Source organism: Pelophylax lessonae, assembly GCF_965119305.1.
Source record: "Pelophylax lessonae genome assembly, chromosome: 11".
Classification (NCBI taxonomy): domain Eukaryota; kingdom Metazoa; phylum Chordata; class Amphibia; order Anura; family Ranidae; genus Pelophylax; species Pelophylax lessonae.
The window spans coordinates 228,771,710-228,785,449 of NC_138778.1; the positions used below are offsets into that span (position 1 = coordinate 228,771,710).

General features: G+C 44.5%; 1 protein-coding gene across 5 annotated transcripts in view; it reads right to left on the minus strand.

Moving 5' to 3' along the window:
* ZMYND8 (zinc finger MYND-type containing 8) overlaps window positions 1–13,740 on the minus strand; it is a 190,857-nt gene that overhangs the window by 176,547 nt on the left and 570 nt on the right. For 4 of the 5 annotated variants that reach the window (XM_082272173.1, XM_082272167.1, XM_082272174.1 and 1 more), the window contains exon 2: window positions 13,298–13,546. In XM_082272173.1, coding sequence (XP_082128299.1) covers window positions 13,298–13,311 — 14 coding nt within the window. In that variant the 5' untranslated portion in view covers window positions 13,312–13,546. Of the gene's footprint in view, window positions 1–12,524; window positions 13,142–13,297; window positions 13,547–13,740 lie in introns of those variants that run through there. The other variant, XM_082272168.1, reaches the window with a different exon arrangement.

Here is a 13,740-nt window from a genome sequence, read left to right on the forward strand (position 1 = left end):
ATCAATGTCACCTATTAGTGTCCCCTATCAGTGTTGCCTATTAGTAGAGCCTAAGGCCAGCTTAACCACTTCAGCTCCGGAAAGGTTCACCCCCATTCATGACCAGGCCATTTTCTGCGATACACCACTGCATTATTTTAACTGACAACTGCGAAGTCGTGCGATGCTGAACCCAAATAACATTCCTTTTTTTTCCCCACAAATAGAGCTTTTTACTTTCTGCTATAATGCATATCCAATAAAGAAAAAAAAAATGTAAAAAAAAAATCTAAATTTATCAATTTAGGCCAATTTGTAGTCTGCTACATATATTTCTGTTTAAAAAAAAAAATCACAATAAGCGTATATTGATTATCGCATCTACAAACTATAGGATATTTTTTTTTTACTAGTAATGACAGCAATCAGTGACTTAGCGGGACTGCGATATTGCGACGGACAAAATCAGACACTGACACTTTCTGGGGACCAGTGAAACTAATACAGTGATCAGTGCTAAAAATATACACTGTCACTGTACTAATGACACTGGCAGGGAAGGGGGTTAACATCAGGGGAGATCAAAGGGTTACATGTGTTGAAATGCAGGTAAGGGGGAAGAACCAGCGCTATGGATAATTTCCCAGAGACTTTAATTACAAAGGTTGCAGCCACCAACCAACCCCTAAAAATAGGGGTCAAGTATCATATAGAGGGGGGAGGTAGTTGGAAACTGCGCTACCTTTTATATGTATGGTAAAAACAAACAGTGTATCCAGACCATGAATTAACCACTTGCCGACCGCCGCAAGTATATATACTGCGGCGGTCAGCCCCTCACAGGCAGAGTGACGTAGGGGTACGTCACTAGCCTGTGAGGCTCTGGGGAGCGAGCGCGCGCCACCAGCGGCACACTCCCGCGTGGTCACGAACCCCCCGTGCGTGTGACCGGCAGACCCGATGTCCGCTGGTCACTCAGCGATCGTCGGGGAAGAGGGAGAAAGTCAGGCGGCTAGTGTAAACAAGCCGCCTGTCATTCTCCCCTGTGTAGAAACAGTGATCACACGGTTCTACTATGTAGGACCGTTGATCACTGTTTCTACAGCTCAAGCCACAGCCAATCACAGTTAGAATCACGCCCCTAGGGACACACATAGCCCCTCCCTCTCAAATAAAGTTAACCCCTTCACTACCAGTGTATTTTTACAGTAACAGTGCATATTTATAGCACTGATTACTGTAGAAATGTCACTGGTAACCCCAAAAGTGTCAAAAATGTCAGTCAAGGGTCCGATCTGTCCGCCGCAATGTCGCAAAATAAAAAAATCGCAGATCGCCGCCATTACGCGTTTAAAAAAAAACAACAAAAATGAGAAAAATCTCTCTCTTTGTTAGTAAACGCGATAACTTTTGCGCAAACCAATCAAAATACGCTTTTTGCGATTTTTTTTACCAAACATATGTAGCATAAAACAAATTGGCCGAAAATGTTAAAAAATTTTGTTATTTTTGCAAAACTGACGCTCTTTTTTTGTTTATAGCGTATTATCAAAAAATCGCACAGGTGATCAAATACCACCAAAAGAAAGCTCTGTTTGTGGGAAAAAATGGACGTCAAATTCGTTTAGGTACAGCGTCGCGCGACCGCGCAATTGTCCGTTAAAGTCACGCAGTGCCGAATCGCAAAATAGGCCCTGGTCTTTTAGCAGCCAAATCCTCCGGGGCTTAAGTGGTTAAAACATGTGCAAAAGTGCCAGTGCAAAGAATTATGTGCATACGGGAAAGACGTGCAGATAAGAAATTGTAAGATGTATGGCTGGATAATTAAAAAAAAAACACAAAGTGCTGGTGAATAGATTTAATGTGACAAGATATGGTAATATGTGTATAACCAATAAATACTATTAAAAAAGTGTCCACAAATGTGCTTTTTGCAAATTAAATAAAAACGTGTTCCCTGGGAATGATTACTAACTGTGGGGGGAATGTAAAGATCCGTGTTCCCGCTTAGCAGGAGCACAGTATCAGCACATTCCCCTCTCCCCCCTCTGCCTGTCTCCCCCAACGATCAGCGTGTCCTGGCAGGCATCGCGTTTCGCCGGATCCGCTGACTGGTTCTCGTTGTGTCCAATCATAGCGGGATCGTGGTGCCGGCGCGCGCACGCGGGAGTGCCCCAGACTCAGAAGTGTCAGATCACGTACTAGGTACGCAATCTGGCGCAGAGCGGTCACCCTGCCGCAGTGTATCTACGGTGGGTGGTTGCCAAGGCTATTTGCTATTTACAGGCGTTTTTAGGTTGACTAGTGTCCAATGGAAAAAAATAAAAACCGCCTGTAATCTGCCCAAAAAGAAGCTCATGTACTTTTTTGAGCGTTGGGCGTTTTGTTTAACCACTTAAGCCCCAGAGGATTTGGCTGCTAAAAGACCAGGGGGTATTTTGTGATTCAGCACTGTGTGACTTTAAACGGACAATTGCGCGGTCGTGCAACGCTGTACCTAAACGAATTTGACGTCTTTTTTTTCCCCACAAACAGAGCTTTCTTTTGGTGGTATTTGATCACCTGTGCGATTTTTTGATCATGCGCTATAAACAAAAAAAAGCGTCAATTTTGCAAAAATAACAATATTTTTTAACATTTTTTTATATGAAATTCCCCCAAAAAAATGTAAAAATCAAATTTTTTTTAACATTTTAGACCAATTTGTTTTCTACTACATATTTTTGGTAAAAAAAAAAAAAAACGCAATTGGTTTGCGCAAAAGTTATTGCGTTTACTAACTACGGGAAAGATTTATGTCATTTTTATTGTTTTTTTTTTTTTTTTAACTAGTAATGGAGGCGATCTGCGATTTTTTTTGCGGTACTGCGACATTGCAGCGGACAGATCGGACCCTTGACTGACTTTTTTGTCACTTTTGGGGTTACCAGTGACATTTCTACAGTAATCAGTGCTATATATATGCACTGTTACTGCAAAATGACACTGGCAGTGAAGGGGTTAACTTTATTTGAGAGGGAGGGGCTGTGTGTGTCCCTAGGGGCGTGATTCTAACTGTGATTGGCTGTGGCTTGAGCTGTAGAAACAGTGATCAATGGTTCTACATAGTAGAACCGTGATATCATAGTTTTTACACAGGGGAGAATGACAGGCGGCTTGTTTACATAAGCCGCCTGACTTTCTCCCTCTCCCCCGACGATCGCTGAGTGACCGGCGGACATCGCGTTCGCCGGTCACACGCGGGGGGTCCGTGAACACGCGGGAGCGCGCCGCCGCTCCCCAGAGCCTCACAGGCTAGTGACGTACCCCTATGTCACTCTGCCTGTGAGGGGCTGACCGCCGCAGTATATCTACTTGCGGCGGTCGGCAAGTGGTTAAAACGTCAAAACGCTCAGATGTGAACAGGGGCCATTGAAATGAATAGGATTTGTCTTGTTGGGCATTTTTTGAGCTGATCCTAGAGCAGAAAAACTCCCCAAAAACGCCTACATGTGAACTTAGCCTTAGTGCCTAACGGATAAGTTCACCTTGGGGGAACATGCAACATGTTCCACCCATTTTTAGGGTGGAACATGTAACATGTTGCCAATCCTGCAGCTGCTTTACTCTCCCCCTCCCTGTGACAGCGGGCTGGAGATCTTCTCCCTCTATTTGCTGTCACTATTTGAAAAGAGAGCAGCCAGGCGGGGCTCCACCCATGCAGCTGCATCGTTCATTCGCAAAGCTCCGTGAATGAATAAACTACAAGTACTGACAACCTTTGTGGCTGTCGGTTTATAGTTCTCCATGAACTACCAGGAGCTTGTTGATCGCTCTGGTAGTTCATTGATTCTTGTGTACCTGCCTGCCATACGAGGTACAAGCAGACAGCTACACCGAGAGCCTGCAAGAGCCCTGCATTGCACCCGCAATCTGATGATCTCTTCCAAGCTTCCACAAAAAAATAAAAAAAATAAAAGTAAAATGCACATTTTGTAACTGCAAAAAATCCTATAAGAATTATCACACATTTGCCTGTATTCTTACCTTGTAAGGTGGCACCAGCTGCCTGCTTGCTATCTTTGTTTATCTGAGCACTTGGGAAAACCCCAAAACTTTAGTGCTTTCTGGATGATAATTGGCCCATTTTGCGGTGGGCCAATGAGGATACACACTGCTTCTGGCAGCAAATAAAGGTTTGGGGGGTGCAGGTAGGCCAATAATCAGGAAGTTGCATGGTATAGAATTCCCATATAGGGTGCTGGGCTTTTGGGGAGCCAGCAAACATCTGCCTGCTTCTTGGACCCGAGGTCACCTTACAAAGCATGAATGAAAACTGTAAACTCCTCCGGCAAACTACCTTGTCTAACCACTCGCTGACCAGGCCTTTTCTGGCACTTTTTGTTTACAAGTAAAACTCAGTTTTTTTTTTTCTAAAAAAATTACTCCCAAACATTATATATATTTTTGTTAGCAGAGACTATAGAGAATAAAATGGCGACCGTTGCAATTATTTTATGTCACATGGTACAGCTGAAGTCTTGGTAAAAAATATAAAAGATAAAGTTACGCTGAGTAAATAAGATACCGTCATGCTTTAACCACTTCCATACTGGGTCATTTCTGGCACTCCACTACTACATGTAAAAAAATCATCATTTTTTTGCTAGAAAATTACGCAGAACACCCAAACATTTATATATATATATATATATATATATATATATATATATATATATATATATATATATATATACACACACACACACACATATACACACATATACATATACACACACACACACTGTATTTTCTGGCGTATAAGACTACTTTTGAACCTCAAAAAAATCCCCCAAAAATGGGGGGTCGTCTTATACGCCGAGTATAATATCTCCAAGGTAACCTAAGTATAAGTATTACCGGTAGATGTAATCTCTCAAGACGCTGGCTATGTGGGAATCCTGTACCGGTATACCGTATGTACAGTAGCATCGGCTACATACAGTATACCGCACTGAGCCAATCAGGGAGAGCGATGTATTCTATTATTGAATGTAAAGCCTGCTCGGATTGGCGGAGTAACATCAGCCCGCCTTTCTGACTCAATAATAGAATACATCGCTCACTGTGATTGGCTCAGCGCGGTATATTGTATGTAGCTGAAGCTACGGTACATACGGTATACCAGAACAAGATTCCCACACAGCCAGCGTCTTGAGATTACATCTACTGGTAATACTTATACTTAGGGTACCTTGGAGATCTATGAGAAATCTGATGTTTTTCAATGGTGTTGCCTTGCTTCAGAAGGGGGGGTAGTCTTATACGGCGAGTATAGCCCAAAACCTATGTTTTAACTTGAAAATTAGGGGGGTCGTCTTATACACCGGAAAATAACAGTATTTATATTTATTTATTTTTTAGCAGAGACCCTAGGGAATAAAATGGCAGTCATTGCAATTTTAGAAATTACGCAGAACCCCCAAACATTATATATATTATATATTTATTTATAGCAGAGACCCTAGGGAATAAAATGGCGGTCATTGCAATTTTTTAGGTCACACGGTATTTGCACAGAAATTTTTCAAACGCGTTTTTTTTTTCGGAATTCAAAAAAGAACAAAAAAGACTAAAATTAGCCCAATTGTTTTTATATAAATGTGAAAGTTGGCGTTACGCCGAGTAAATAGATACCCAACATGTCATGCTTTGAAATTTGCGCACACTCATGGAATGATGCCAAACTTCGGTACTTAAAAATCTCCATAGGTAACATTTTTTACAGGTTACCAGTTTAGAGTTACAGAGGAGATCTTGGGCTATAATTATTGCTCTCGCTCCAACGTTCGCAGCGATACCTCACATGTATGGATTGAACGCCGTTTACATATGTGGCTGGGCGGGGTTTGGGGATGACCGCTCCCGTTGCTTTTGAAAGCGATCCAGCGGCTAATTAGCCGCTCTGACTGCTTTCGTGAGAAAGACAATTGCTGGCTGAAAAAAAATAAAATACAAAATACCAGGGTTATGGCTGATAGCTCCTGCAATAATCTCGGTAAACCACTTGCAAGGTTTAAATGTATATATATGTACTGCGGTCGGGCAAGCGGCTAAACTTCAAGATTGTGCCTATTGGGGCTGGTGTGAACATGCCCGGAAATCTCATAATTTTTCAAAAAGTAATTTTCAATCAATTTAGAGCTGCAATTCCATTCAATTAACCCCTGGTAAAGTCCTTATTCAGGTACTTCCTGTTACAGGGTGACAACGTTCTGTCTCTGCCTGTCAACTGTGCTTCTGTGTTGTCACCCTGGCCAATACGCTTCCAATGGACACTACAAGTGGCCATTTCAACACACAACACGGGTATGGTTCACCATGGTCACGGTCAGGAAACCCGCCCTGAGAAATGCCATGCAGTTATTAATAGAAGGCATGTAGACAGGAAGTGGCTGCAAAGACGCTGCAGGAGATCAGAAACCCTGAGCTGTAAGCAAGGGTTGAAAAAAGTAAAAACAAGGATATTATTAAAGGATACCCCACTGTTCTCTGTAGAGAATGCAGATTAAAAAGAAAAAAAAGGAAGTTATCAATAATTTGCTCCATTAGATTGTACGCTCTTCTAAGCAGGGCCCTCCTAATCTGTTTGTATTTTATTGTATTGTAACTGTATTGTCTCCCTTTTATACTTTTATATTGTAAAGCGCTGTGTTGGCGCTGTATAAATCCTGAATAATAATTATAATAATAATTTAGACTGTACAGGGGATGTTCATGTTCGAGGAGAAAAACCTCAACCAGAAAATGCCCCAATTGGTTAATTATTTAACCAAACGATCGGACCAAGCCTACAAGACAATCGCTGAGACACATCTGCCAAAAGCAAAACATGGAATGGTTTTAAGAGCAAATTATTTACACTGCGGTAAAACGTCTGTCAGCGCAGGGACACAAAGGGTAAAAAATGCTGCATTTTATCACAGCGCACCGGCCTGAAATTGGACTGCAATGTGAGGCAGTGCATCGCGCCACTGGACACTGCAGTGTATGAAGTGTTTGTTTTGTACACTTCACATAAAGTTTGTTCAAAGCAAAAAGATATAAGGACAATGTGGTGCGCTGGATTGTGTGCCACACTGCCCCCTAGATAGCTGGCAATGGAGAGCGTCTGGGGCGCTGAATAGGGGGGGCTGAACAACGCTGTGTATGTCACTAGACGCACACAGCCTGGCTCATGATTGAGCCTGCAGGTGTGTCCTCTTGCTATGGGGGCACACAAAGGAGGGGAGCCGGCAGGGACCCCAGAAGAGAAGGTTCGGGATCACTCCGTACAAATCCATTAAATGAAGCATGATGTAAGTATGACATGCATTATTTTAAGAAAAAAGTTATCCTTTACAATCACTTTAAACATTCATTAAAGTAGACAAGTTCAAAAGAAGGAAGATCTGCTACCCAATAGGAAACATCTAGAAATGTAATTGTGCCTAGGCAGCACCCTGAAAATTGTATCTTTTGCCTTGAATTCCTTCTGAAAACGAACACAGCGCTTCCTGAGCCAAGGCACTTCTGTTCTGCGGGCTCATAGCTGTATATCTGCAGTGTGAGATCATCCAGAGCAGGGATTCCCAAACTGTGGCCCTCCAGTTGTTCAGGAACTACAATTCCCATCATGCCTAGTCATGTCTGTGAAAGTCAGGGTTTTACAATGTCTCATGGGATGTGTAGTTCTGCAACAGCTGCTAGGGTCTCACGAAAGGAGTCAGAGTGGCTAATTAGCTGCTGGATCGCTTTTAAAAGCCATCCCTACCGCTGCTCATCAGTGTTTCTCGGGCTTACCTCTTTCACCAGCGAGCCCGGGAAACGATCTGACCTGATCGCCTCCAAGATCTAGGACAGAGGTTTTCAAACTATGGCCCTTCAGTTGTTCAGGAACTACAATTCCCATCATGCCTAGTCATGTCTGTGAATGTCAGGGTTTTACAATGCCTCATGGAATGGATATGTAGTTCTGCAACAGCTGCAGGGTCGTAGCTTGGAAATCCCTGATCCAGAGCATTGCTGCCTCTAAATGCTAGTCTCAACAGATCTGTAAGGTCACTATTTGTTGCTCACTGTTCTCCTTGCTGGAAAGGAAGCTGTGCATGGAGGACATACAGTGCAAGGATCTCCCTGCTTCCAAGCCTGGTACTCTCTGGAGATTTGGTGAGGTCATTACCGTTCTGCTCACTGTTCTCCTTGCTGGAAGGGAAGTTGTGCACGAGGACATACAGTGCAAGGATCTCCCTGCTTCCAAGCCTAGTAGTCTCTGGAGATTTGGTGATGTCCCTACTGTGCTGGCCATTGTGCTTCTTGCTGGACAGAAAGCTGTACCTGAGAACCAAGAGTGCAAGAATTACTTCCAATCCTGGTAATCTCATGAGCTTTGAAATGAGATTTGGTGAGGTCACTGCTGTTCTGCTCACTATTCTCTTTGCTGGAGAGGAAGCTGTACATGAGGATGATCAGTGCTAGGATCTCCATGCTTCCAAGCCTGGCAGCCTCAGGAGATCTGGAGTGAGATTTGATAGTTTCCCTATGTGCTGCTCACTGATCTTCTTGCTGGAGAGGAAGGGGTACCTGAGGACCTGCGTTGCAAGGATTTTCCTAATGATCTATTTAGAGGAACTGTGCTTCCTCCACCTCGCTTGATGCTTATTCTTCATTATCCCACCAATCATCAGTTCAGCAGCCAATGGGGAAGGGGGTAGCTCTGACATAAGGAAGCAAAGCCCCTCTACCGAGACAGCCGTCTCCACACAGAATAGGAGTGCATTCACACCACCTGTGAATGCACCCTGTACTCCGATTACATGTGAGAACCTCAGCTGTGGTTCTCGCAGTTAGCTGCTGACTCCCACAGCTAATTGCTGTGACTCACATGCTAGAGATCAGCCCTGGACGTGGGAACCTCAGCTGGGGTTTTGCGTGGTTATCTGCGGGAGGCAGCCACATTGAAAGCAATGGGAGGCTGTGAGCTTCACAGCTATTCACGGCCACTCACATGCGAGAGATCAGCCCTGAGTGCAAGCAGTCTAAGCCCAAGGCCGAGCCCGTTAAAGCTGCATGAGTGGCCACCATTAGCTATGGGAGCCAACCGCCTTCTTACTGCTTTCATTGGAGCTGCCCCCCCAGAGCTAACTACAGCCACTCACATGGGAGAGATCAGCCCTGGGTGCAAGCAGTCTAAGCCCAAGGCTGATCATGTGATAGCTGCATGAGTGGCCACGATTAGCTACAGGAGCCAGCAGCCTTCTTACTGTTTTCATTGGAGCGGCCTCCCACAGCTAGTTATGGCCACTCACATGCGAGAGATCAGCCTTGGGTGCAAGCAGTCTATGCCCAAGGCTGATCATGTGATAGCTGCATGAGCAGCCACAATTAGCTGCGGGAGCCAGCAGCCTTCTTACTGCTTTCATTGGAGCGCCCCCCCCCCCCACAGCGAATTACAGCCACACACATGCGAGAGATCAGCCCTGGGTGCAAGCAGTCTAAGCCCAAGGCTGTTCATGAAATAGCTGCACGAGTGGCCACGATTAGCTACGGGAGCCAGCAGCCTTCTTACTGCTTTCACTGGAGCCGCCTCCCACAGCTAATTACAGCCACTCACATGCGAGAGATCAGCTCTGGGTGCAAGCAGCCTATGCCCAAGGCTGATCATGCGATAGCTGCACGAGTGGCCATGATTAGCAAAGGGAGCCGACAGCCTTCTTATTGCTTTCATTGGATCCGCCCCCCCACAGCTAATTACAGCCACTCACATGCGAGAGATCAGCCCTGGGTGCAAGCAGCCTATGCCCAAGGCTGATCATGCGATAGCTGCCTGAGCGGCCACGATTAGCTATGGGAGCCGGCAGCCTTCTTATTGCTTTCAATGGGGCTGCCTACTAAAGTGAATTACGGCCACTTACATGCAAGAGATCGGCCCTGGGCACGAGCAGTCTATGAACAAAGCTGATCATGTGATAGCTGCATGAGCGGCCACGATTATCTGTGGGAGCCGACAGCCTTCTTATTGCTTTCAATGGGGCTGCCTACTAAAGTGAATTACGACCACTCACATCCAAGAGATCAGCCCTGGGCAAAAGCAGTCTATGCCCAAGGCTGACCATGTGATAGCTGCACAAGCGGCCATGATTAGCTGCCTTCTTATTGCTTTCAATGGGGCTGCCTCCTGCAGCTTATGGCGGGAACATTTGCTGAGGTTCTAATCGGAGCGCAGGTGTGAATGCACCCTAACATGGAAAAGGTTAGCTGTAGGGAGCCTACAGGCAATACTGGTTACTAGTTGCTTGCTCTCTGCCTACCTTTACTGGGCAGAGTTTCTACAGTAGAGGTCCTCTTTAAATGCATTGGGCATACCATTAGTTTTAGATCAAATACATTGCATTTGTCCTCATAGTGGACCCTCATATGAGCTTTACTAGGAGATACGGCATAGCCCGGTATAAAGCACAGATTACTCACAAGCAAACATCCTGACGTCTCATCTATTGAGAAATAAGTGGGAAAATTTCAAAAGAAACCCAGATGAGATACTGCCCTTCCTTATGGTTATACATTCTAAATAAACAGGAAGCATTTGAGGCTTCTTAGTCAGCAATCTCATGCCAGTGGCCTCCATTTTGTACACTTTCTATTTTCAGCCTCACCACCGCTCAGGCCTGTTTTGCTGCAGCATGCACAGGAAAGTGTATATTGCAGCACGAATAAAGACTTTGTCTGCATGCTGATTAACACCACCTTCCTAGAAAGGCAAAACAATACGATCCATCCAGTTAAAATAAAATAAAGAGGATAAATCAGTTGTTTACCTATCACAGCTTATACAATGGGGCCTCCAGTTTACCCCCAGGGAAGCCTGTGACAGGCAAGAGGGGGGATGGGAGAGGGTTAACGGCATGCCATTAATAGCTCTTATCCGAAAACTGCTCAATCCAGCTGCAGGGAATCGTCAGCCTCCATTTACAGAAAAACCAAAAAAAAAAAAAATTGTCAGCTAAAATTAAACCTGTACGGCTGATAAAAATCTGAAGGATGCCAAAAAGGAGGCAAACCACATCCTCTCTCCTATATACTGCAAAGCCTGGAGAGACCGTTTGCAGGTCTGATGTCACCGCACTACAGAAATAAGGTCTCTTTAAGAAAAAAACAAAGAAACAGAAATCCTGCAAACGAGATTACAAAGAAAAAAAAAAAGCAAAAATAGAATAATGAACTTTTTAAAAAAACGTCAGGAAGTTGGGTCAAAGTCACAGCAGCTCAACACGCAGATCAATTAGGCAGCAGCACGTAGGTAGAGGGAACACAGGCATGGGGGGGGGGGGGCCTTTTGCTAAAGTAAAAAAAATAAAGATCCACCTTCTCCTCCAATACTCAAAACTTACCTTCTGCTTTCTGGAATATGAAACGTGTGAGAAAAACGATTGTTTAACCCTTTGTGGGGTGAGGCCTACAGCCTAGGATTGCTGAAGGGGGGGGGGGGGGGTAACTGCCTCTGGCTAAAATAAAATAATAAAGTAAAATAAAATAAAAATGTCCACCTTCTGTGCAATACTCAGAACTTGCCTTCTGCATTCTGGATTATGAAACGTGTAAGAAAAATGATTGTTTAACCCTTTACAACGTGAGGCCGACAGCCTTGGAGGGGGGGGGGGGGGAGGGGGGTAAATGGCTTCAGCTAAAGTAAAATAAAAAGGTCCACCTTCTCCTTCAATACTCAGAACTTACCTTCTGCTTTCTGGAATATGAAACGTGTGAGAAAATGAGAAAAACGATTGTTTAACCCTTTACGAGGTGAGGCCTACAGCCTAAGATTGCTGAAAGGGGGGGGGGGGGTAACTGCCTTTGGCTAAAATAAAATAATAAAGTAAAACAAAAAACAAATGTCCACCTTCTACAATACTCAGAACTTACCTTCTGCATTCTGGATTATGAAACGTGTAAGAAAAACGATCGATTAACCCTTTGCGGCGTGAGGCCGACAGCCTTGGGGGGGGGGGGGGGTAAAATGGCTTAAATGGCTTCAGCTTAAATAATAATAAAGTAAAATAAAAAGGTCCACCTTCTACAATACTCAGAACTTACCTTCTGCTTTGTGAAAAATAGAACGTGTAAGAAAAACGATCGGTTAACCCTTTGCGGCGTAAGGCTGTCAGCCTTGGGGGGGGAAGGGGGGTTAATGGCTTCAGCTTAAATAATAATAAAGTAAAATAAAAAGGTCCACCTTCTCCTACAATACTCAGAACTTACCTTCTGCTTTGTGGAAAATAGAATGTGTAAGAAAAAAAACGATCGGTTAACCCTTTGCGGGGTGAGGCCCATAGCCTATAACCTTGAATTGCTAAGCAGGGGGGGGGGTTAAGAAACAGTCTACACGAAAAGGGAATATAAACAACACAAAGCACAGATATAAAACTATATGAAACAAAAACATTTTGTGATCATCTAACAAAAAGAGCTGTAAATAAAAAAAGACCCCACATGATAATTTAAAGGCGTACAAGGACATGTCATCTACTTACAGTTTGACATCCATACTAGTTGTGTTCGGGGGCCGCAGTGAAGCATAGATCCCAGTACAGAAAAATATAACAACAATAACAAAAAGCAACAAAAAAGAAAAGAATGATAACCGTCGGCGGCGTTTAGCCAGCGATGTGCCACCTTAAGGGCCAGCAGAGGCTCCCCAAAGAAAGTGCAGTCCACAGATGCAAGCTAGGCCCAAAATGTCTGCCAGGCATTGGTGGTGGTGGAGTTCCTGAAGCCGAGGAAGGGAGGAGGGGGGGGGGGGGGTGTGAGTGCTATTCCTGTGTATTTGTGTGGCTCTTGTCTTCTTAGTGGCAGGGAAGGTAACGTTGCCTGCAGCTGATTTTGCCAGATTCCTCTGCTTGTCTTAATGCCTGGGCTGTGTGAGCCTCCATGTTCTCCCCCACACCAAGCAGCATGTGACACAGACAATAATGCAAAAGATACTCCTTGTGGAAGAGGGGGAGGCCTTGAGCACAACCCCTCCACACTCTTTGAAAAAAAAAAAAAAAGGGTAAGGAAAGCAGGAAGAGTGCCCTTCTCTGCCCCCTTTACATTCAGCAGTCAGTGGGGCTAATGACACCCCAACCATGTGACATTTCCCCCCCCCCCCCCCTCCCAGATTTTTTTTCAAACAGTTGCTGTTTTTGGGGAGTTTGGTTTTCTCTTTTTGGCGCGCTAGGTCATGGAGATACAACCTGCAAAAGCACAATTTGTATGTCCAGATGGGAAATAAAGTTTATATATATAAAAAAAAAGTATGGCTTACCTCTGAGGATGCATTGTTAACACAGTGTTATGTCACTACTTATAAAACATGGAGGACAGTCCTCTCAGTTCTCAGACAGAAAGGGCTTGGCAACCCGAAGCCTGATGATCAGGCTCCTCTGATGCAAGCTGAGGCGGGATTGGCTGCTGCCTGGGATCCGGATGTCACGCTGGAGGCCATTGGCTGAAGCACTTCCTGAGAGATTAGCTTTGTACAGCACTTAGCAGCAGGCAGGAGCCATCCTGTGCACTGGAGAAAAAAAAACAAGAAAGAGACAGGCTGAGAGTCAGGCCTTTTACTGCACACATTTCAGCTCTTATTATTTAAAAGGCAAGGCGGTTGAAAAGTGAATACTATTTACATGTTGATCTGCAAAAAGCTCACTACCCAGGATTTGCTTGTGTCACATAGAAAACATGGCACCGGGGTGTCACCGGGGTGCC